The sequence below is a fragment of the Vipera berus genome, assembly GCF_964194415.1.
Source record: "Vipera berus genome assembly, chromosome: 7".
NCBI classification, from domain to species: Eukaryota; Metazoa; Chordata; class Lepidosauria; order Squamata; family Viperidae; genus Vipera; species Vipera berus.
The window spans coordinates 42,232,732-42,258,647 of record NC_138209.1 but is presented as its reverse complement, the minus strand read 5'-3'; the positions used below and the strand labels follow the sequence as shown (position 1 = coordinate 42,258,647).

The 25,916-nt window shown below is 39.8% G+C and overlaps 1 protein-coding gene across 1 annotated transcript in view; it reads right to left on the bottom strand.

Moving 5' to 3' along the window:
• The window catches only part of TUSC3 (tumor suppressor candidate 3), a 142,902-nt gene that overhangs the window by 44,041 nt on the left and 72,945 nt on the right, over window positions 1-25,916 (bottom strand). Inside the window, exon 6 of the mRNA XM_081332959.1 lies at window positions 12,588-12,677. Within this exon, the coding sequence (XP_081189085.1) occupies window positions 12,588-12,677 (90 nt within the window). The remainder of the gene's footprint in view (window positions 1-12,587; window positions 12,678-25,916) is intronic.

Here is a 25,916-nt window from a genome sequence, read left to right as displayed (position 1 = left end):
GATGACAAGACTGAACATCGACATCTTAGGAATCAGCGAACTAAAATGGACAGGAATGGGTGAATTTAATTCAGATGACCATCAGGTATACTACTGCGGGCAAGAATCCCTCAGAAGAAATGCAGTAGCCTTGATAATCAATAAAAGAGTAGGAAAAGCAATACTTGGATACAATCCCCAAAATGACAGAATGATCTCAGTTTGAATCCAAGCCAAACCATTCAATATCACAGTAGTCCAAGTCTATGCCCCAACCACCGGTGCTGAAGAGGATGAAATTGACCGGTTCTATGAAGCCCTACAGCACCTTATAGATCTAACACCAAAAAATGATGTCCTTATCATCATGGGGGATTGGAATGCTAAAGTAGGAAGCCAAAATATAACCGGAATAACAGGCAAGTTTGGCCTTGGAGTACAAAATGAAGCAGGGCACAGGCTGACAGAATTTTGTCAAGAGAATATGATGGTCATAGCAAACACTCTTTTCCAACAACCCAAGAGACGGCTCTACACATGAACATCACCAGACAGTCAACACAGAAATCAGACTGACTATGTGCTCTGCAGCCAAAGATGGAGAAGCTCTAGACAGTCAGTAAAAACAAGACCAGGAGCTGACTGTGGCTGAGACCATGAGCTTCTCGTTGCAAAGTTTAGGCTTACTGAAGAAAGTAGGGAAAAGCACTAGGCCACTCAGGTATGAATTAAATCATATCCCTGTTGAATATACAGTAGAGGTGACAAATAGATTTAAGGAATTAGATCTGATAGACAGAGTGCCTGAAGAACTATGGACGGAGGTTCGCAACATTGTACAAGAGGTAGCAACTAAAACTATCCCAAACAAAAAGAAATGCAAGAAAGCAAAATGGCTGTCTGAGGAAGCTTTGCAAATAGCTGAGGAAACGAGGGAAGCAAAAGGCAAGGGAGAAAAAGAAAGATACGCCCAATTGAATGCAGAATTCCAGAGAATAGCTAGACGAGATAAGAATGCCTTCCTTAAATGAACAATGCAAAGAAATAGAAGAAAACAATAGAATAGGGAGGACAAGAGATCTCTTTAAGAAAATTGGAGAGATGAAGGGAACATTTCATGCAAAAATGGGCATGATAAAGGACCAAAATGGCAGGGACGTAACAGAGGCAGAAGAGATTAAGAAGAGGTGGCAAAATTATACAGAAGAACTATACAAGAACGAGCTTAACGTCCCTGATAACCACAATGAGGTGGTCACTGACCTCGAGCCAGACATCCTAGAATGTGAAGTGAAGTGGGCCTTAGAAAAACTGAGCAACAACAAAGCTAGTGGAGGTGACAGTATTCCAGCTGAGCTATTCAAAATCTTAAAAGATGATGCAGTAAAAGTGCTACATTCAATTTGTCAGCAAATTTGGAAAACTCAACAGTGGCCACAGGACTGGAAAAGTTCAGTTTACATTCCAATTCCAAAGAAAGGCAGTGCCAAAGAATGTTCAAACTATCGCACCATTGCACTCATTTCACATGCTAGTAAAGTTATGCTTAAAATCCTACAAGCTAGACTCCAGCAGTATGTGGATTGAGAACTACCAGAAGTACAGGCAGGATTTCGAAGAGGCAGAGGAACTAGAGATCAAATTGCCAACATACACTGGATCATGGAGAAAGCTAGGCAGTTCCAGAAAAACAGCTACTTCTGCTTCATTGACTATGCTAGAGCCTTTGATTGTGTGGATCACAACAACTGTGGCAAGTTCTTAAAGTGATGCGAGTACCAGACTATCTTATTTGTCTCTTGAGAAACCTACAGTATATGCAGGTCAAGGAGCAACAGTGAGAACTGATCACGGAACCACTGATTGGTTCAAAATTGGGAAAGGAGTCCGGCAAGGCTGTATACTGTTGCCCTGGCTATTTAACATATATGCAGAGCACATCATGAGAAAGGCAGGGCTAGATGAATCAAAAGTTGGAATTAAGATTGCTGGGAGAAATATCAACAACCTAAGATATGCAGATGATACCACTTTAATGGCAGAAAGTGAAGAATTAAAAAGCCTCTTGTTGCCAGATCCTGAACTTGAAACTCAAATACTTTGGCCACCTAATGAGAAAGAAGGACTCACTGGAGAAGAGCCTAATGCTGGGAAAGGTTGAGGGCAAGAGAAGAACAGGACAGAGAATGAGGTGGCTGGATGGAGTCACTGAAGCAGTAAGCGTGAGCTTAAATGGACTCCAGAAGATGGTAGAGGACAGGAAGGCCTGGAGAAACGTTGTCCATGGGGTCGCGATGGGTCGGACACGACTTCGCAGCTAACAACAACTGTGACTGTGATTTTGCGATAATATCCAAGATGTAGCCTCAAAATTCCAAATGTGCCCACTAGGTCAAAAGGTTATTTGTGTATTAGCTGAGGCATTGCATAAGCATTAATTAATGGAGCAAAAGAATATAAAAAGAGCTATACTGAAGTATACCAAATCAGTTCATGAGTCAGTTCAGTCAACATTCATAGTGGCCAAGCAGATGTCTGCAAGAAAGACTTAAGCTGGAGCAAGGCAGCGGCTGAAGAGTTGCCTTATTACACATGATATCTGCATACCATTCTTTTACCTGCCTTTTACCTACTTTATGGAAAGTAGTCTTAATATTGAAAAGTTAATATTTAGGTACTGAAAAATACAAGTGGTTCAATAATTTTGAGATCAAATGGAATATTTTAGAACAGCTAATTCTGAGAATCACATTTTATTACAGGTAATCCTCGACTTACAGCAGTTCATTTAGTGACTGTCCAAAGTTAGAACAGCACTGAAAAAAGTGACGTATGACCGTTTTTCACACTTATGACCATTGCAACATCTCCATGATCACTTGATCAAAATCTGGACACTTAGCAACTGACTCATATTTATGATGGTTACAATGTCCCAGGGTCATGTGATCACCTTTTGCCACCTTGTCACAAGCAAAGTCAATGGGAAAGCCATTATCAACCATATTACTAACTTAACAATTGCAGTGATTCACTTAACAACTGTAGCAAAAAAGATTGTAAAATGGGGCAAAAATTCATTTAATAAATGTTTCGTTTAGCAACAAAAATGTTGGGCTCCACTGTGGTCATAAGACTACCCGTACGCCAGATGATACCTATTCAGCATACTATAATTTATTGAAGAACAATATTATAAAGTACAACTATTAATGCTGGGAAAGGTGGAAGGAAAGAGAAGACAATGACAATTAGAAGAAAAATAGATGGACTCAGTTACAATAGCAAGGGGTAAATTCTTGGGAGGACGAAGTTAGGAATGGATTATCATGGAAAAAATCTTTTTACGTGATTACTAAGTTGACAAATGTGTGCTTTATCTCTTGTTATGTCAATATGAAAAACATAAACATTGTGTACCCAAATTTTTCCTTCACTGTTTTGATTCAGGCTGCACTAGATGTGGGATGCAAAAAGCTGTTAGCTAATTTGGAATTTGGACATTAATTCTGTTTCATAAATGAAAAAAAAAGTTTACTCTTAATTTCCCACCTCCACCAGTTAAAATAAAAAATAACTTGGAAAGCAGGCAAGAGTTACTATACTCATTGCTTGGAAAGATTTCAATTTTTAAAACAAACCCTCTGCCAACTCCTTTTAAAATATGATTACACTAATTCATTGAAAAATATTGAAAAACAACACGGAATGGGTAGGATTAAGAATGCTTTCTAAGCTTTACTAAATTTAGTAAGATTGGTATTTACATAAATGTGCCAAGAATTATAGCCTGATTAAAAGGTCAAAGAAGATATTGAAAATTTCATTTACAGTTGTATTGAAAACATTTGATAGAAATGGCTTCACATTTAATTTTTTTATTATGGCAGGTGTGGTAAAATAACACCCCCTCCATATACATGTAAGCTGCACTCACTGTCATTTCTATAAGATGAACTGGGCTGTTGGTTCATAGGTTCATAAGATGAACTGCTTAAAACATCACTGTCAGAAAACATTTACAGCAGATATATTCAACCCGTGGCCTGTGAGCCACATGCAACCCTGGACAGTTAGTAATGTGGCCCCACAAGATTGCAATAAAAAACTTAAAAGGGAGTTTGTTATTTGTATAAATTAACTATATTATACTTTTTATATGTGGCCCTAGACAATTCTTCTTCACTCAGTCCAGCCCAGGCAAGGTTAAAGATTGGACACCCATGATTTATAGCAAGCTGAATTGACCCTGAATGGTGACAGGGAGAAGAATCAGGCAGGCACCTGTGGCCCACTAAACCAAATTGTTTTTATTCATTGACCACATCTCAAACATAATATGGCTAGTATGCTGATCTAGTAAGAAGAGATAACTAATGTCATATATATGGGTTTATCTAAAATATTCCAATGTCACACTGTAATTTCCACTGTGTTCGCCTTTTTCTGTGACTTGTCTTTGCAATGTAGTATGCCAAAGCTTTCATTCTGCTTTTGCTGGCAGTACATTAAGGCTAATTTATTGATTGCATGCAAATAAAATTATGTTGTATCTTCAAAGTGATTTGGTTGCTTTAGGTTTTGGCCATGACATGCAACATGACTGAATTCAGTTCTGTCTTGATATATAACTTTGGTATTCAGCATACAAAATAACCTGGCAATTCTTATCTAAAACTATGGCCATATTTAGAATAACACATTAAAAATTCTTGGAGGCAATACATCTGTAATTACAGTTTTAATTTTTTTTTTACTCATATGAAAATTATTTAAAATCTGTACTGTTCCCCAGTTATTCTATAGCTATTTTTAGCTACCTGATAGTACTGAGGCTTTGAAACATTGTACCATGATTAAATTCAAGGCCATAATTTAGGCTGAAGAATATTTAGACAGCATAGACTTGGGTGGAAAATTAGGCCATACTTTTCTACAACAGCTTTAAAAGTTTATGTCCAGTGGTGTCTGCCTGCTAATGAAAAAACAAACAAAACAAAAAAATCAAACCTCCTCTTCTTTGATCCAGATGAGGCTTCTGAGAGCATCACAGAAAAAATTTCAGCAGTGCCCTTTGCCTCCTAAAAACCTTCCTATCATGAACCCTGTGAAATTCTAAAGGATTTCTGCCCCAAGACAGAAAGAGGAAATTCCTTCCTTCTCTAGTCTGCTGATGGAAACTTCCTCAGCATCAAACATACCTAACCAATGGTAGTATTTTCCTTATATTTACATTTACCTGATTTTGCAATAAGGAACATCACTGCAGGCAAAATTCATTTGGGGTATCATGCCAAACTAAAACAAAAAAATAATAATAACCAAATCCAAGAACTACCGTGTTTCCCCAAAAGTAAGACCAGTCTTATATTATTTTTGCCTCCAAAAGAGGCATTAGGTCTTACTTTTGGGTGATACCTTATATTTTCTGTGACACCTGCCTCACCTCGCGGCAGCAGCATGAACAGCCCCATCCAGGAGGAGCCCACATGGCTGCTGGCCCACTTCTGCTGTGGTTCCTTGTGGCAGGCTGTGTGGCACATCGTGCTGCTGACACAATGAGGCGGGGCAGGTGGGGGAGGGGGTGGAGCTGCCCCATGCGCCCCACACCTGCTTCCTTCAGCTCCCCTCCCAGCCAGCCCATTCTTTGCTCCCTTTCATTCCCCTCCCAAGCCAGACTAGCATGCTACCATATGGAGGAAGGCTGGATAGACCTGTCCCCTCCGCTGTTTCAGAGCCAGGGGGGAGTGATGGCAAAAGGCTCAGCTGCTGCTGTGCGCCACTAGAGGGGCTTTTGTCATGTTCTACCCCACAGATCACCTGCCTGGCGCTAGCCACCACCTGCTTCTCCTCCGCCAACACTCCCGTGGCTTGTGTTGTGACCGCCTTCCTCCACCAGCCCTCCATGACCACCACTGGAGGGGAGGGGAACGGCTCTGCACAGAGATGCACAGCAGAGAAGAGCACTTGCTTGCCACCCTACATTGCCCTGCATCTCCCTTCTCCATTGTCAAAATGGCAGCCCCTTTCCTGCTGCTTCTCCTCCTGGCACTGCTATAGAGCTTGGTGCACCATCGCCCAGCTCCTCCTTCTTCCTGAAAGCAAAAAAATTCACTAACCTGCTTTCCAGCTCTGGCACGTTTCCCTCCTACTGCAGGGAAACATAGTTTGTGAGACTAAAAAAAGTTTAGTCAGACCTTCCAACTTCTCAAGGAAAAAAAAAGATCTCATGAAGTTGGAAGGTCTGACTGAACTTTTTTTAGTCTTACAAACTCTGTTTCTGCTCTGTCCCAGCCTATGTGAGTCCTCATTCCCTCACAAGGAGAAACCCCTCTTTTAACAAGTAGGTTGTTACAAACCTGATAATTGTCCCAAAAGCAAAAGCAACAAAACACGTTTCCAACGGAGAATTGTTCAAAAGCAAATGGAGCACGAGTCAAACAGGGAATTATTCACAGGCAAAGCAAACAAAACATGATCTCTTGAAACTAGAGTCCTTTGCAAACGATTGCCTTCAGCAACCAACCCTGCCCACACATTCCCTTTTTGTTATCCAGACCCAAGGCATGGCTTCTTAATGCCTTCTCCTCCTCCCTTGGAGCCACCCCATTGCCACCCTCTGTCCTACTCATGTTGCCTGTCTGCGTTTACGAGCGTCTATAATGTCCTTGAGCTGTGCATCCTCAGAGTCCTACTCAGCTTCCCAGCACAGCTGGGTCTCAGCCTGAGCATGAGTGGAAGGGCCAGGCTCTTCCATTAGTTCTGGAGTTCATCAGAACCTTCCTCCAACTCTGATGGCTCTCCAGGCCCCTCCTTCTCATCCTCTGATTCCCCAGATTCAGCTGCCGGGTCCACTGGCTGGCACGGAATCACAACAGTTTCCCTGCAGCAGGAGGGAAAGCAGAGCTGGAAAGCACGCTAGTGAAGAAATTTTTTGCTTTCAGGAAGAGGGAGGAGCTGGGTGATGGTGCACCAAGCTCTATGGCAACACCGGGAGAAGTGGTAGGAAACAGGGCTGCCATTTTGAGAATGGAGAAGGGAGATGCAGGGTGATGCAGGGTGGCAAACAAGTGCTATTCTCTGCTCTTCATCACTGCACAAAGCTGTTCCTCTCCCTGTTCTCTCCATTGGCGGAGACAGAGATCTAGTGGAAGGAGGCAGCGGTCACAGTGCAAGCCATGGGAGAGTTGGCAGAGGGGGGAGTGGCTGCCACCAGGCAGGTGATCTGTGGGGTGGAGTGTAAGAAAGTCCCTCCAGTGGCACACAGCAGCAGCGGACCCTTTTGCCGTCATTTCCCCCTGGCTCCGAAATGGTGGAGGGGGACCAGATCTATACTGTCCATCCTCCATACGGTAGCATGGCAGTCTGGCTTGGGAGGGGAGTGAAAGGGAGCAAGGAATGTCCTGGCTGGGGGGGAGGCCCTGAAGGAAGTGGGTGTGGGTGTGGGGTGCGTGGGCAGCTCCACCCCTCATTGTGGCGGCAGCGGTGTGATGTGCCACATGGCTTCCTGCCCCATTGTGGCAGCTAGGTGGGACAGAGTGGGCAGGGTCCTCATTAGGGCTTATTTTTGGAGTAGGGCTTATATTAGGCCCACCCCCACACATCAGGATAGGTCTTTTTTTCAGGGTGGGGTTTATTTTCATGGAAACATGGTATATGCTGTCAAAACCAGATAACATTCTGCTGACTACAGAGGATTGTTTTGTACCATAGCAATATTAACAATTCAGTTATATCAGGAATATTCATCAGTGAAGACAGTTGTTTACATTTACAAAAGTTCTATTTTTGCTTAAACATGAAAAACAAGTTAGAGAATTCTTTATTAATTTTTATTATAATTCTTTATTAAGTTTAGCAAGCTGAATAAAAATATTATATACTTCAACTGCTAAACAATTACTATATATATGTATGTATGTATGTATGTATGTATGTATGTATATGTATATGTATATGTATATGTATATGTATATGTATATGTATATAGTAAGTGAAAATGAGGGAGTAGGTGGGTCCAGGGAACATTTCATTTCCCTTCTATAAAAGATATTTATTCTAAGGAAGAAAATTTGTTATAGAATCAGCCAACAAGCAGCTTACAGAGCTAGGTGAAGCTGCACCTGGGAATGATCCTCAAATTGAGAGATAATCAGAAGAGCCACTGGATACTGGCTGCCTTTTTCTGGGTGTCCTAGAGAATTCTACTTGGCAGTCCAGGAGATGAAATCTTGTAGGATTAAAATTCTTCTGCAAATAACATAACCTTAAAGGAAGTACTCCAACTGCTTGGTGTGTTGCTATCTTTCAGTGTTTCCAGTCCTACCCCTATCATCATCACCACCATCTCCAATTATGAAATTTATAGACCGCCCAACTCCCAGTGTCTCTCAGTGGTTTACAAAATGCTAAGAATATTTAAAGCAATAAAACAAAGCAAAGCAAAAAATAGCAAAGATGGCAACAGTGCCATGTTTCAAAAAGTTTCCTATAAACGTGGATAACTTCTTGCATTCCTATCAACCCTTCAAACTGCTAGAAGCTGAGTTACTGATATCCCTGTCTAGAAGTTTTGATTTGTTCTTTCATTTTAAGAGAGATGCAAATAGAGATTGCAGCCACTATAAGACAGGACACTTGCATAATATAGGTCTCTTGCAGACACTCAGATATTTGCAAATAAGACCTGTGCTGTCTTTCACGTGAGCTAGAACCCTAGAAGCCAGTGTAGCTCGCTATATGAATGTCTTTTTCTTCTGCAGACATGTGTGCTCAGCATGAGAACATCTAAAGGAGGCTGATGTCAAATAAGTGATACTGGCAGAGGGTGAGACTTAACTAAAGTGCTCACTTGAGAAGCAGTATGGATTTTTTTAAAAAAAAATACTTGAACAGGCTGTTGGAGTCTTTCACTTCCCTGGCTAAGCCAAACATAGCTTTAAAGGTATCCTGTAAGATGCAAAGAGTTGTCTTCAGAAGGATTCCTGCAAAGAGAGCAATGCTAAATCCTGACCAATATCCCATTATTTTATGAGTACAGAAAATAGTCTAGATGTTGAGTGTTTTTCTAACACTCTTTTTAAAAAAGAAAAACTGTTGCTAGTGCTGGAATAGCTGAGACGCTTAATGATTGTCCAAATCAGTCCGGCAAAAGAGCCTTGGTGGCGCAGTGGGCGAATGCCTCCTTAAGTAACACCAGCTGCCTGCAATTAGTGCAGGTTTGCATCCCACCAGGCTCAAGGTTGACTCAGCCTTCCATCCTTCCGAGGTAGGTAAAATGAGGACCCAGACTGTTGGGGGCAATAAGCTGACTTTGTAATAATGCTGCTTGGGGGGGGGGGAAGCCCTAATAAGCAGGCATATACATAGAATGAAGGCTATTGCTAAGCACATTGGTTTGTGCTTAAATTGTAAGCCGCCCTGAGTCTTCGGAGAAGGGTGGGATATAAATGGGATTTTAAAAAAAATCCCTAGCTCAAACAGGAGGATCTTAAAACAGAAGGTAAGTGTCCAATCTGCAAACCCAGCCCCACTGCCACTTGAGCTGGGTATAACCCCGGAACAGATCAACTCCCATCCTCTCACGACGGTCAGGTCCGGGGAGCAGCATGGAACACATAACCGGGGATAAGGCATACCACCCAGAGCTCTCACCTCTAGGAGATAGCAGCTGGTAAGTCTTAACCACTCTCCCACAGTGGTTTTGTACCTGGGTCCTTCCAAAGCCTTTGGGAAGGGGGCGGGGGCGACGAGGAAAAAGAGTCAGCAGATTTATCAGGCCATGGTAAAATAGAGATCCCAACTGTGGACAAACAAACTTGGAGGAGAAAATGCTAGGTATATATTGCTGTAAGCTTCTAGAGAAAAAGATGGAAAGTACCACAAATACATATAAATAAATAAGCAGCTCTTTCTCTCCACTGCATACATTATACTCTGCATTATTCACAGTGCTAAGCTGCTGCTTGACTCCATCTCTATTGCTCTCCAGAGCACCTTTAGAAGACAAGTGAAAATAAAGAAATCATTCTGAGCCTTGAAAGCCAAATTTATGGATCTTTTCCTACGTGATTTACTGTTCATCTGAATTGCCAAACATTTCAAATTCACTGAGTCTGGACAGCAATCCACATGCTTTAACACTTGCTCTGTTAGTGGAAAGTAATGCAATGCAAAGCATTAGATTTTTCAGTCTGAAAAAGGAAATACATTATTTAAAATTATTTTAAGGAGTTTTGTTTATTTGTAGAAAAATATGTTACTAAAGTACTATAAAATACTTCAATCCTTTTCATGTAATTCTGTATAAATCAAACAGTTCCAATAAAATAACAATTTGGTAAAAAGGAAAAAAAATGTTTTAATTTGCTCAATCTAAAGCTGGCCCAAACACATCCTCCACTTGACAGTTATTTATCTGTCACAATTTTCTGCTGACAATTCTTAATATAAGGGGAAGTGGTAAACTCTGCAAATAAGACTTTACAAAGAGAATTGTATCATTACTTGTGATTGGAATAAATATAAATTGTACTGTATTCAATTGTCCTGTTCTATAGTATTTTTATCTCTATGAGGAAACAATTCAAAAAGAAGATAAAGTCAGATACTATATGAAGATTGACAATACACTTGAAGAAGTTAGAAAGACAAAGCAACAAGAACAATATATCTTTATAGTCTCATACAAAAATTCATCCAAATAAATTTATAGAAATAGACAGTTAAACTTTTTCACACACATTATAATTTCTTAGAATCAGTGTCTGCTCCTGTAATCTCTTACCTTTTTGTCACTATATACAAAACACATAATACATTAATGGAATGGAATAATTAAAAATCTGAGCTATTTTAAACACAGTTTTAATGATTTACTTATTTCATACTTATTTGGTCAAAGTTCAGTGTAACACATCTGTCAGACCAAATATGTCATATTATGTCATCAATCAGCTCCAACCTTCTGTCACTAAATTGATCAGTCATTAAATTCAATTTGCCACTTTCTTCTTACTTTAATTATGTTGTGAAACATCAAAGAAAACAAAAAATGGAATTCCTCTTGAAAGTTTAGGCAAATTATTTTCCATTAACCAATAATGATAAAGTTTAAAAACTTTAGGAAGTTCATTTCAATATAAAGTGGGGAGAGAAGGAAGAAAAAAATAATTTCATGTAGGCTTCCAATAAAAATATTCTTGCAAAAGTTAGTTCTTTTGTTTTAAATAACAGAAAACAAATTCCCCCAGTAACTCCATTTTCTTCATCCTGCTTCAAAGTATATCCAGTAATAGGGTCCAATTCAGTCCTTCTAAGATGGAATTAAAACAGACCACATGGATGTCTTAACATCAAAGCTCTGATTACTGATATTCTGGTGATAATTTCTTTAGCTATTTGTTATCAAACACCTATATGTGTGCTTACATTTTATCCAAGCAGGAAGGCTGAAGAGCATTATACCCAAAATTATTATATACTCAAATTAAATATAAAAAACTTAGATGTTCAAAGGGCAAAAAGACAAAAATATGCTAAAATATTTATGTTACATTCTTGACTCACATTCAACATATTTAAGCATTGTAAACAATTGGATTATTAATTCAAGTATGCCATAAGTGTGGAATCAATTGTATACTCCAATTTAGTACATGCTTCCTATACTTGAACCTAGAAATCCACCCATTACTTGCCCTAAATTGATTGGGACTTGCCGTTCTTTGATACAGTATATACTTGGTGACAAATCATTCATTGCAGATTATTGCCAAGGTGAGAAACAGGAGGCCTATATACTAATTATTAGTTCATTTTAATGACTTCGTCTAATGTAACAGCTAACTAATATCTTTGAGTTCTAAGATACATTCAACATATTAGGAGATTTATCAATGTATTTTTAAAAATTACCATCAGTTTGCAATGCTGCCAAATATTATATGTATTTTGGGAAGAGTTCAGTCTCCACAAAAATGATCAAACGTACATTATAAAGAGACTATCACAGACTTAAAAAGACCTTTTACATAAAAGGCATATTTTATAACTATAAAACAATATACAACTTTTACTTATTACAACTAAATTGTTTATATATTTAATGTGAAGTAAGCTATGATGGACATTCAGCCCTAGCTAATCAGAATGCAACTAACTGATCTGTATTATCTGCTAAGAGTTAGCAATCTACAATGGCTCTTGGATAAAATTGCCATCTCAGACAAACAGGGAAACAGGGGACTATAAAACAGCATTTAAAGCTTCATGAAAAACATAGAATGAAGAAATCTGAGGGTGCAGTTCACCCATTATCTGCTACAAAGACTTAAAAGATAATTGGTATACATTTAACTGAAGAACAATTATATATCAACTTTTTGTATCAGACTAACAGTTTCCTTAAATTCACTGCCAGACTCTACAACAACATTCCACTAAGCATATGTGCAATCAAATGCCCGTGATCAGTGAGTTTTGAGAAAAAAATGCCCCAGAGATAAACAGCCACCACAAATGTTCATATTTACTTTCACACTCTACCACTTCATGTAGAAGCTTTGAGAATGAAACTGTTAATTTTACACACTGATACAAGAACTTACCACTTGCCCATTTTGGGGGTTTTTATGAGCATATGGGGGTCCTCGGATATGATTCCACATTTGGCCAGAAGTCATTGCAAAAACAACACACTGAGAAACAAGCAGAAATAAAATATTAATTTATTTCATGATCAGGAAATATTTCTTTTTTTAAACAAATATTGCCATATCTTCATTATTTACAGAGGAAAAAAAGAAGACTGATGTAATCTAGCTTTAGAAAGGAAATCCTAATTTGTGGAAATGGTTTTTACAATCTGCCTGGTGATTTAGGTTCACTATCAATAAAAGAAACCTTCTTAGATAAGCAATTAATTTCATCAGGTTTATTCCCTACTGGCTTCCTTAATTGTTTAATTTAATTTTCATCCAATATGAAAAATTACAATGATAAATTATTTGAGGTAAAAAAACTAGTTTGTTTTTAAGTAAAGAATAATTCTCTTTTCAGATTAATACAATATGGCAGATGTATTTTATACTCTTCAAGAAGCCCAAGATGCAATGGAAGACAATGTCAGCAAGCATTAGTAGATGTACCTTTTCATGACCCAAAGCTTAAAAATGGGAGGAGAGGAAAATACAGATAATCCTTGATTTAGGACTGTAATTGTTGATAAACTACCAGCTGGGCAAAAAGGAGGGATCAAATGGGGAATTAGCCTTGAGTTGTTGTGCAGCTGCAACAGATCTAGGGCTGAACCTCCTCCTAATTTCATTGGACCAAGAGAAGGTAAGCAGTCTGGGAAGATTCTTGTATTATAGGCAGAATATAATAGTCACACTGAACCCTACACATGTGACCTGGTTGCTTGTGTCTGACAATAATAGAGCCCAGAATTATGGCTGTAAGTCACTGCAGTTGTAAACCAAGGCACAATTTTAAGGCTTTTTTTTAAAAAAGTTAGGCAAATGCTGCAGTTGTTAAGCAAACCCATTCTTTTGAAAGGGTATTTTTGCCAGAAACTAGCAAAAAAGTTAAAAATCGTGGTCCTGTGGCCGAAGAACGGTGGAAGCATAGTAAAACTGACTACCCAACATGCAGTCAGGAGACAAAGGTTGGGGAGGGCATAATCATTTACAATGTACGATGGATGATGGTGCTTTACAATCTGTAAAGTGAGGACTACCTGTAGTTCTCCAATCATTGTAACAATTATATGCCAGCATGGGTACTAACCTTGCTTCCACATTCCACCACTGGTAAATATGATACTGAAAAATTAGCTAGTTGCAGACATTTCTCAGAGCACAATTCCTTATACAATTAAGGACAAAAAAATCCGTTCAACTGTGTGAAAATATATGTTAGAATAAGACCCAGTCTTATATATATATAAGAGGCAATAGATCTTACTTTCGGGGGATGTCTTATTTTTTCCCTGACACCTGTCTTGTTTCACTGTGGTGGCAATGACAGCCTTGTCCAGCAGGAGCCACATGGCTGCTGGCCCACGTCTGTGGTGCTTGTGCCAGGAGGCTGCATAGCCTGCCGTGCCATGCCACCACCATGAGGCAAGGCATGTGGGGGAGGGGGTGGAGCTACCCCAAGTGCCCCATAGGTGCCCAAGCACTTTTCATCCAGAGGGAGACTGGAATCTTCGTCTACTTGCAAATGAGGCAGTTGGAAATCGAAGCATTCTCTCCATTTCCAACTGCCCCATTTGCAAGCAGACAAAGCTTCCAGTCTCTGTCATTTCTCCGTCTGGTTGAAAAGTGTTTGGGCACCTATGGGGCACTTGGAAACCAAGTGATTCATGATTCACTCCATTTCCAAACACCCCATAGGTGCCCAAACACTTTTCACCTGGATAGAGAAATGACGGAGACTGGAAGCTTCATCTGCTTGTAAATGGGGTGGTTGGAAACTGAGCGAATGCCTCAGTTTCCAACAGCACCATTTGCAAGCAGATGAAGGTTCCTGTCTCCCTCTGGGTGAAAAGTGTGTGGCTGTCTGGATCACCTACCTACCCTCCCACCTCTGCTTCCGCTCTGGGGCTGGTGGGCTGCAGCTGCTGCTGCACACCATCAGTCCCCGAATGCTCACTCATCGCTGCTTGTGCTGGCTACACCTGCCACCAGGCTTATTTTGGGGGGTAGGGCTTATATTAGGTTCATCCGAAAAAATCAGGCTAGGGCTTATTTTCAGTGTGTCTTATTTTTGGGGAAACACGGTAGAAGATGCGGTTGCTAATTGCACACCACATTAAAGCAGAATCTTAGCTGAAAAGCAAGGATTACATTTACATTATTTGTCTTTTACCTATATGCAACTCAAAAAAAATCAGAATACCTAAATGCTAGTCAATATAAAAAGCAACAACCATGTAACAGGAAAATGCTATTCAAATCATGTCTGCATCAATTACAATCTCAAATAAAATCTAGGAGTAGATTCCTGAAGACATGCAAATTTGACCCTAAATTAAGCCTAATGTTAAATTACACTCAGAATTCATATGCCATTAAGCAACAAATATACTCTGTAATAAACAACCTTCTCCTCTTCTTAACGCCTACAAAAAAGATGAGTAATTTTTACCAGTACTACTGAAGCAGGTTAACATCTGGAATCTCATACAAGTAATCCTGGACTTATGAAGTGTCACCTAGCAACCGTTTTAAATTACAAAACGTACCCCAGAAGTAACTTGCGATCCAGTTTAAAAGTTTCAGCTGCTACAGCACCCCTGTGGCCATTAATTCTTATGACTGAATGCATAGATGCTGCAGTGCACCCACCCTATTTCCCGCCATCCTGCCCTGTAGGTCCCTATAGACAGTGAGCCTACTTTAACACTCCTCAGGGTTCCACACATTTCTCCACACCTCCGTCACTGATTGCTCACTTATCTTTTACCATAGACCTCCTTCTGGAAGCTCCGCAGATCACATTGGGAATGAGAGCCATTTCTCGGCACCCCTTAACCGCATGAATGCAGCCTGGAAGCAAATGCTATTTATACAATGGCTGTAACGAGGGCACTTCAAAATGGTGCTCACTCCTGGAATGGAGGAACGAAGACTGGGGGAAAAAGCAGCTTGTTCTTCTTCTCTAATGCTTCCCACTTGCCCAAACAGCTGTCTTGCAAGCGGAAAACTTTGAGGACAATATTGAGAACTCAGCCTTCCTGCAATGTTTGAGAGGTATGTGGGTGTGCCACCACTTCCCAGAAGAATTCTCGCTCCTCTCCTTCCAGTGCTTTAAACCACCTGCCTTTCCCACTGCGAATGGTAATGGTGGAACCAGCAAAGGCATACACATCCAAGTGTTTTCCTTTCCCAAGGCTTCTGGATTACACGCCTGTCACGTTCCCTTCTCCACTTCTTTAAAGCACTGGAAGGATAGGAGCAAGGCTTCTTTGAGAGAAGGGTGTACACCCATACCCACACACCACTGAAATATTGCAAGGAGGCTTCACCTTTCTTACTATGTTCGAAATGAGTGTGTATTTCTGTATCCCTGAAAGAAGCTGCCCTCTCCCTCCAATGCTACCATTCGCAGAAGAAAAGGCAGCGGCAGAATTGGCAAAGGCAGGCATACCCAGCATTGCCCATCTCCAATAATTCTGACTCACAAAACAGTCAGTCAACTGTACAATGTGTGTGCACGTGAGGTGGAGAATAGAGATGACAAGCTTATCTTTGCTGTTTCTGTTGGCAGAAGAAGAATCTGATTCTAGAAGAAGAATCATCGATGGAACCAGCAAAGGCAGGCATACCCAGCATTGTCCTAAGCCAATGTTTCTTGCTCACAAGACAGACAGTCAGCAGTGGGCATGTGAGTGAACAACAGGCATTTGAAAGAAGAACAAGCTGCTTGTTTCCTAGACTGCATTCCTCCATTCTGGAACCAAGCACCATTTTGAAGTGCCCAAAATTCATTATGGCCACTCTCAAAATAACACTTGCTTCCAGGCCTCAGCCAGGTGGTCTAGTGATGCTGAGAGATGGAGCAGTTTGCTCTTATTCCTAGTGAGATCTGTGGAGCTTCCAGAAGGAGGTGTACGGTAAAAGTGAGCAATCAGTGATGGAAGTGAGGAGGAGCATGTGGGACTGTGGGACCCATGTGTTTAGGGGATGAGGCGGCTTAGAATAGGGCCTGTGCTATGTCTCCCAGGGCCTCTCCAGGGGCCCTCAAGGCACCCATGCTCTATTTCATAACTCACATATTTGTTAAATGGCCACATCTGGAGAGCAGGGAAGAAGGAAATTTTAAGTGAAGTTGGTTCACTTAACGGTCACACTGACCTTCAGCTGTAATAAGTAGACTCTATTACAGGTCTAACTCAATGACTACTGTGGTGACTAACTACTGTAAAAATTAAGAAACACCCCCCCCCCATAGAAACTGGCTTTCACAGACTTCCTGTACCTAAACATGCATATTGTATTCAGTATTCAGTCAGCAGGATTATTTATTGAAAGGATTAACATATTTGAACTGAAAAAAATCAGATACGAACAAATTAGAAAGAAAATATACTCTTTCTCTTTGCTTCCACCTACAGTTCATCTGGAATTTTAGACCCTAAATAGAGTAATTCTAGCTTGTATAGTTAATTCCTTCTTAATGTAATTTAACATGATGGTCACCCATATATTACATGAACTAAATTAAACAGAATATAATTTGTTCAAAGAAATACAACACTTGTTTCTTTTAATTTTAAAGGATATGTTGAGTTCACTCTCCTTACATCATTTTTATTTTTACTTCTATCAAAACATTTCATTACATTTCAATAGCTGTACTTCAAATTCATTGAAGTGGACTGAACATTCTAAAGCAAAGTCCAAGCCCATTAAATGGTATCATATTTTAAAATATTAAAAACATGGATAAAATTTCCATTAAGGACAATGTGTAGATGTAGAGACTCTAGAAAGAGTGCAGAGAAATTTAACAAAGATGATTAGAGGACTGGCGGATAAAACATGCAAAGAATGGTTGCAGGAATTGGGTATGTCTAGCTTAATGAAAAGAAGGACTAGGGGTCATATGATAGCAGTGTTCCAATATCTAAGGGGCTGCCAAAATAAGAGAGGAGTCAATCTATTCTCCAAAGCATCTGAAAGTAGGAGAAGAAGCAATAGATGGAAACTAATCAAAGAGAGAACCAACCTAGAACTAAGGAGAAATTTTCCTAACAAAACAATTTTATCAGTGGAATGACTTGCCTCCAGAAGTTGTGGGTGCTGGAGGTTTTTAAGAAAAGAATTTGTCTGAAATGGTATAGGGCAGTGATGGCAAACCTTTTAGAGACCGAGTGCCCAAACTGCAACTCAAAATCCACTTATGTATCATTGGGTGCCGGATGGGTGTGGCCCATTGGGTGGGTGTGGCCCATTGGGTGGGCGTGGCTGCGGTGTTAACGGCAGACTGGTTGGGACTAAAAAGTTCAATCAATCAATTCCAATTTTGTAAGATCTTTCGTTTTTCCCATGAGAAGTTGAAATTGATTGATTGAACCTTTTTTTTTTGCACACGGCAGCAGAGGCCTAAAGTGAAAAGGTTTTATAAAACCCAGTTGAATGCCTAGGACTGGGGCAATGGCGCATGTTCCCACAGAGGGTTCTGCGTGCTGCCTGTGGCACGTGTGCCATAGGTTCGCCACCACGGGTATAGGGTTTCCTCCTTGAGCAGGGGCCTGGGTTAGGTCCCTTCCAACTCTATTAGTATAAGCCGACTCGGGTATAAGCCGAGACCCCTAATTTTACCCCCAAAAAACTGGAAAAAGTTATTGACTCGAGTATAAGCCGAGGCTGGGAAATGCAGCAGCTGGAGGCTGGATCCCCCGAAAGACGTCTCTGCTGAGATGAGAGAACGGGGTGGCAAGCCGCCGAGAGAATGGGGCGGTGGAGTGCTCCGCCGAGAGAATGGGGCGGCTTGTTGTTCTCTCGGTGCAGCACGGCAGAGGCTGGATCTCGCGAAAGAAGTCTCCACTGAGCGAGAGAATGAGGCGTCTCAGCGCCCATTTTCTCGGCGAAGACTTCTTTCGGGGGATCCAGAGGCTGCCCAGCTGAGAGAAGGGGGTGACAGAGGCTGCATCCCCCGAAAGAAGTCTTCGCCGAGAAAATGGGTGGCAAGCTTCCACCGCCCCATTCTCTCAGCGGAGGCTTGCAGAGGTGGCGGCGGAGCTGCGCGCGCAGCTCTCCAAACCGCCACAGCCCGTTTGGAGAGCTGCTGCCTTCGTCCATGTTTGATGAAAGCAGCAGCTCTCCAAACTGGGGGGTGGAAGTTCTTTTTTTTGTTTACTGGAGTATAAGCCGAAGTGGATTTTTCAGCCCAAAAAGTGGGCTGAAAAATTTGGCTTATACTCAAGTATATACGGTACATTCTTTTCTATTTATCACCTATCAAACAACCAAGCTAATACTGAGATATAAAAAAATCTCATGAGGATTTTATTCTGATCAAAAAGGAACTTAGGGCCCCTTCGTATCCATGAGTTCATATTCATGAATTCAGAGGGGGAAAAATGATGCTGGCGAATGTATTCATCCTTATTCATTTGATTTATTATCCCCCTTTTTATCACTAAGTAATCTCCAGTCAGAGTGCAATATAAACAATAAACTATAAAACCACAAACATTAACACAAGTAGACAAGAAGAACAGAAAAGGGCAGGAAATGCAACAGGGCAGATTCAATCAAAAGCCTGTTTGAATAAATGGGTCTTCGTCTGATGCTGGAAGTCTACAAATCAATCAATTTTCTATACATGAAAGCTGGCTGGGTGACTTTGGGCCAGTCATTTTCTCTTAGCCCAACTTAGCTCACACAGCTGTTGTGAGAAGAAGGAATATTAGATACTGTATGTTCACCACCGTAAGTTATTAATATGAGCCTTGGTGGAGCAGTGGGCTAATGCCTCCTTAAGTAACACCAGCTGCCTGCAATTAGTGCAGGTTCGCATCCCACCAGGCTCAAGGTGGACTCAGCCTTCCATCCTTCCGAGGTAGGTAAAATGAGGACCCAGATTGTTGGGGGCAATAAGCTGACTTTGTAATAATGCCGCTTGGGGTGTGTGTGTGAAAGCCCTAACAAGCAGGCATATACATAGAATGAAGGCTACTGCTAAGCTTGTAAGCCGCCCTGAGTCTTCGGAGAAGGGCGGGATATAAATGTAATAAAAATAAATAAAAATAAATAAATAAAATAATAAAAATAGTAAAGGCAGGATAAAATAAATATTCTGAAGGGTGGGAGTTATCGCTTTTTATTATTATTTTTTATCTTTGCAGGTCACCCAGAGTCACTCAGAGTGAGTTGGGTGGCCTTATGAATTTTCTTAAATAAATAAGTCTAGGAGGCAGAAACAAAATATCCCCAAATTCCCCCTAATGCCAATTGCTATAGAATGGGAATGGAGTTATGTTTCTCAGACCCAAATTTTAAAGGGTCTCCACTTTAGCAAACTTAAAATATTGTACATATACAGAATAATTCCAGTCTGACCCACTTGTGTAGCTTGAGTTTAAAGCTTTCGGAAGCCGCAGAAAACATCTATATTCAACTATTCAGAGCTGAACAAAGAGCAGCTTCAACAACTATGTGCCTATTGTGTGATAGCCCGTTTGAAAAATGTCAGCATCAGGGCCTTCTTGCTATTCTAATGCATTATCTATTAATAAGAAACAAACTAGCATGAACGCTAGCAGATATTAATGAACCATCTAACTCACATGCAACCTGGAGGCAACATAAACTCACATCATTATACAAGTCCTCTACATCTAGAACTGGATGATTACACAATGCTTGGGAAATTGAGTTTATAGAGAACACTGGTCTTCATTGTGGGTTCCTCTGGGCTGCTTTTCTTTTTAGAAGGCCAGGAAATATAGCTCATTTTATTTTCATTTTCTTATTGTTTCACATTTTGTAATATTCAGTTCCATTTCCCCGTTCCTGTTATTGCATATTTTATGGTCTACAAAATTGCAATTCCTTCATGAAACATGCTAGAAGGAGACATTACACAAATAACTTATTCCTATTTCCTTTCTATATTAGTAAAGTTTTAATTACTAAGTCATGATAACACTGTAATGCTGTTGTTCAGTTTTTTTACCCCTTCAAAAGTTTATATTCAAATTATTGAAGCATTGTTATCCAATTTATTTTCTAAAGAAATGTGCAAACTTTTCCTATCTGAAAAGTCATCCCACGTTTTCTCCAAGAACAAATTATAATGTATGAATTCACTCGATTTAATTCTAAAGCAGACAGAAATTGACTGCTAACAATACTGATTATATAACTGATCAGTGGGGCAGACCAATGTTCTCACCTGTATAGCCAACATATAGACTTCTTGTTATACGAGGCTATTTATTTTATTTTAAAAGATTTATATAGCTTGGCAGCATAGAAAACAATAAAAATAACAACTTTGATTTTTTTTTGTCTTCTTGGATATTTTTGAGTTTTGTATTTTAAGTTTGTTTTAAAGCTATATCTAAAAACTAAAACCAAGGAGATGGACAGCATGGACATAAAATCTTACACCATCAACCATCTCCAACAGTGAGTACGGTATTTCCCTCCAGGCCCCAGGTCAGCTGGCTAAACCAAGTTTTAATACCCTTCTGGAAGGCCAAAAGAGTTTTAATCTGTCTTTTTTGGAAATAATCATTAAGAATTATAATATTATACAATACATAAAAAATTAGAAAAATATAATTTATACATAAATATTTATAATTTCATGGTAATTATAAAACAAAGTACAAAAATCTCAAAAATTGAAATTGAACGATTATGATGGTCCCAGTGGTTATTGGCACATCATACAAAAGTATCTTCGACCGCACCCAGAAAATCTGCACACTGATAAAATTTTCATCTGTCAATTACAAAAGGCTACACTGCTTGGATACACAATTATACCGTGTTTCCCCAAAAGTAAAACCTCTCGCAGTTACTTCTATTGAGCAAGGGAGCACCTATACTGTACTGTACCTGTACATTTGGTTTTTCTTGCCTAAATGTAGAACCTTTTTTCCACTACTGAATTTCATTTTGTTAGATAGTGCCCAATGTTCAAGACTGTCAAGATCCTTCTGTATCTTAAGCCTGTCTTCTGGAGCATTGGCTATTCTTGCCAGTTTGGTGTTGTCTGCAAATTTGATGAATTTCCCATCTATCCCCTCATCCAAATCATTGATGAAGATGTTGAAGAGCACTGGGCCCAGAACAGAGACTTGGGGCACCCCACTACATACTTCCCTCCATGTAGAAGCAGTTCCATTGAGGACCACATGCTGAATATGGCCAGTCAGCCAACTATGAATCCATCTGGTGGTGATGCTGTCTAACCCACATTTTTCTATCTTATCAAGTAGTAGATTGTGGTCTATTTTATCAAATGCCTTACTGAAGTCCAAATAAATTATATCCACAACATTCCTCTGGTCCACTAATTTTATCACCTGGTCAAGGAATGCAATAAGATTTGTCTAGCATGATCTGTTTTTGACAAACCCATGTTGGTTTTTGGTTGTGACTTTGTTTGCTTCTAGGTGCTCACTGATTCGTTGCTTGATTATCTTTTCCAGAATCTTCCCAGGTATTGAGATCAGGCTTATAGGATCCGTTTTTTTGAAGATGGGAACTACACATCAGCTCTTTTCCAGTTCTCTGGTAGTTCCCCGGTGCTCCAGGATCTTTGAAAGATATAGTTCAGTGGTTCTGAGATCACATCTGCCACTTGCTTCAGAACCTTGGAGTGTAATCCTGGTGATTTGAACTTGTCTAGGGTGGACAGGTGCTCACTAAAATAGGCATTTTCTTGCCTATTTTAACTTTCTAATCTGTTTTTTACCGTACAGTTTTTTTGATAAGTTGGACAGTTTTTTCCCTTTGTATAAAGACATATGCAAAAAACAAGTTAAGTAATTTTGCTTTCTCCCTGTTGCTTGTCACCTTCTTGCCACTTTCTCCCACTAATGGACCAATCATTTCCTTAACTTTTTTCTTGTTTTTTACATGTTGAAAGAAGCTTTTTTGTTTTGTTATTTTTTACTTTTGTCGCAAGCCTTACTTCATTTTGAGCCTTAGCTTTCCTCACTTCATCTTTGGATGCTTGGGCTATTTGCTGATATTATGCCTTAGTTATATGCCCCCTTTCCATTTTTTATACTTGTCCTTTTTGTCTTTCAATTTATCAGAGAGTTTTTTATGCCGCCATGCTGGTTTCTTTTCAGAGCTGTTATTTTTCTTCTTCATTGGTATTGTGCTAGACTGGGCTTTTATAATCTCACTTTTCAAATTTTCCCAAGCTTCTTGAGTTGTTTTCCCCTTGAGGATTCTCATCCAGGGAATCTTTACCAAGGTCTAAGTTTACTGAAATTAGTTTTCTTAAAGTCCAAAACTCTAGTTTGACTATGTTCTATTGCTTGTGCTTGCATAACACTGAATTCCAATATTGCATGATCACTCCCCCCCACCCGCAACACCTTCTATCATTTCAACTCTGCTAGTGAGAGTTAAGTCCAATATAGCTGATTCCCTAATTCTCTTCTCTACTTTTTGGGAGACAAAGTTATCTGCTAGGTTTGTCAGGAATCTGTTTGATCTTCACTTGGTGCAGAGTTTGTGTCCCAGTTGATGTCAGGGTAATTAAAGTCCCCCATTACTATTGTGATTTATTTCCTACATACTGTACCTTAGTTAAGTGACTAGCAAAAGGTTCATCTATTTCCTGTTTGGTCGGGTGGCCTATAGTATATACCTATGGTAATGTCATTCCCCCCCGTCTTTTATATTTACCCAAATACATTCAAGACAGTTTCTATCATTGTTGTGCTCTATTTCTGTAGAGATGTAGTTATTTCTTATACAGAGAGCAACTCCACCTCCTCTTTTATTTGGTCTGTTTCTTTTAAATAATTGAAATCCCTCTAGCTATATGTTCCATTTGTGGGTTTCATCCCACCAAGTTTCCGTAATGGCAATAATATTATAGCTGCCCACATTTACCTGATTTTCTAATTCACTCTGTTTATTGCTCATACTCTGTGCATTGGTGTATAGACATTTGAGTTCTTTATGACTGACCCTCTGTTTACTTTCTATATAACCTGTGTGGTTATATAGTTTATATGTATAACCTACACAGTTCCCCTATTTCCTTACCACCTGTTTGATTAGTGCACTTGGTGTGGCACTCACTATTAAAAACTTGATTTTGCTTGACAGCAAGTTTGATATTTTTATCCAAACACACATCTATGTTACATGCACTGATAACACTATTATTTTTAAATTGCTGGGGACAGGAATGTTCTATATCAATTAACTCACTGTCCCCGTTGTTCTGTTTAAATATTTCTCCAGAAAATCTGTGAATTTAATGCAAGTAACTCAGTCCCTTTCTTTGATGGATGCATACCATCTCTTTTGTACACTTTTTCATTGGATCAGCTGCAAACATTGTGACTAATATACCCAAAGCTCCTAATATACACCACTCCTTTAGCCACATATTGAATTCTGCTATATGCTGGCCTTTTCCATTTTGTTCCTTATACACTGGTAAAACCTCTGAAAAAGTAAGCCTACAGCCTATCCTGCTAAGTTCCTGCCCCAAACTCTGGAAATCATTCTGCACAGAGAGTACATCTTTTTGGGACAGATCATTAGTGCCAAGATGTACAAAAGCATCCACCTCACAGCCCTGCTGGCATTCTTGACTATCTTAAAAATATGCTTCTTGTGCCTGTTGGCAGTAGCACCTGGAAGACACCTGACCTCTTTTGAAACCTCTGTATCCTTTCCTAAATTTACTTTCCTTATAATTGAATCACCAACCAGAAGTGGCTTCTCTTTTTGGATGCCTTGCTCTTCTTGCATGACTGATTCTGATTCACACTTTCCCCTATCCAAAACAAGTTCTTTGTCTCAGACCATGATCCCCTGCTTATTTGAGTTATCATAATCACAACTACCTTGACCTGTCTCCTTAGCATCCCTATTAAGGTCAGCAAGGACATTGTATCTGTTAAGCAGGGATATGGTGAAAGCTTTGTTTGTGGTTCACAGCTCTCACCCTGCCAGATCCCATGGTTGTCCATACTGCCCTTCTCCTGCAGGATCTTTGCGGTAGAGGGATCTGATAGTGGGGCAGCTCAATGGAGTAGAAGGGCTGAGTTGGATACCCAAGTTCTGCCTGAAGAGCATAGATTACAGACTCTAGATAAGTAATCTGTCTATGTAGACTTGTAATTTGTTTACAGATAGGACAGTATCCAAATTTGATTTCACATTTTTGAGTATATATAATGATATTATCTGAAAGTGATTTGTTTTAATCTGTCTTTGCTGGAAATAATAATAATTGTAGTGTTACAATGTTATTCTATAATTAAAAGCACAATGATAATCAAGTGGCCATTCCTTTAATATCATATAAAAACAGCTCTGGGATCAATTGCTGATGCTGGTCTTGCTTGTTGACCAGCAAAAGCAACACCTTCAGCATTAGAGTGGCTGAATTCAAGGAAATGTGGAACTTTGCAATCAGTTTTGGCCCGAGACATGACAGAGAACTGTGTAAGATGTTTAAAAGATTACAATGTGGACAAAGTGTGTCTCCTTGAAGTGTTAATATAGCTGTTGAGAAGGTGGTAAAGCTTCTTCAAAAACAGCCCTTCCATTGGGACACCAGTCAAGAGAATCACCTCTGCATGCACACAAAGACAGCTGGAGACAACTCTCTAAGCAACTGCTAAGCTTGGCAAAGGATGCTAGTCCTTTAACAAATCAAAGGAGGATACTTGGTTTACACAAACACACTTTGCAATGCTTATGAATGCTCTGCACAGCCCTAATAATTACCCAGGTGGAATCTGACCCATAGCTGATCTTCTTGAATAGGTTTGCAGCATGGCAAATTTGTATTTTGCATCTCAGGTCTGTCAAGCTTTAAAACAGTAATTATAATCCTTAAGCAGAATTTCACTGAGAAGCTCAGAAGTATCAGGCAGGACATTTTAAATTCTATTTTAGAGTAACCAATTTTGCACTACTTAAAAACTGTAACATAAAAAAGGAGGCATGGGTATACTGCATTGAAGCAAAAGGCTAGAATTTTTTCATAAATGTGTATGTTGTTGTTAGCTGCGAAGTCGTGTCCGACCCATCGCGACCCTATGGACAACATTCCTCCAGGCCTTCCTGTCCTCTACCATCTTCTGGAGTCCATTTAAGCTCACGCCTACTGCTTCAGTGACTCCATCCAGCCACCTCATTCTCTGTCGTCCCCTTCTTCTATTGCCCTCGATCTTTCCCAGCATTAGGCTCTTCTCCAGTGAGTCCTTC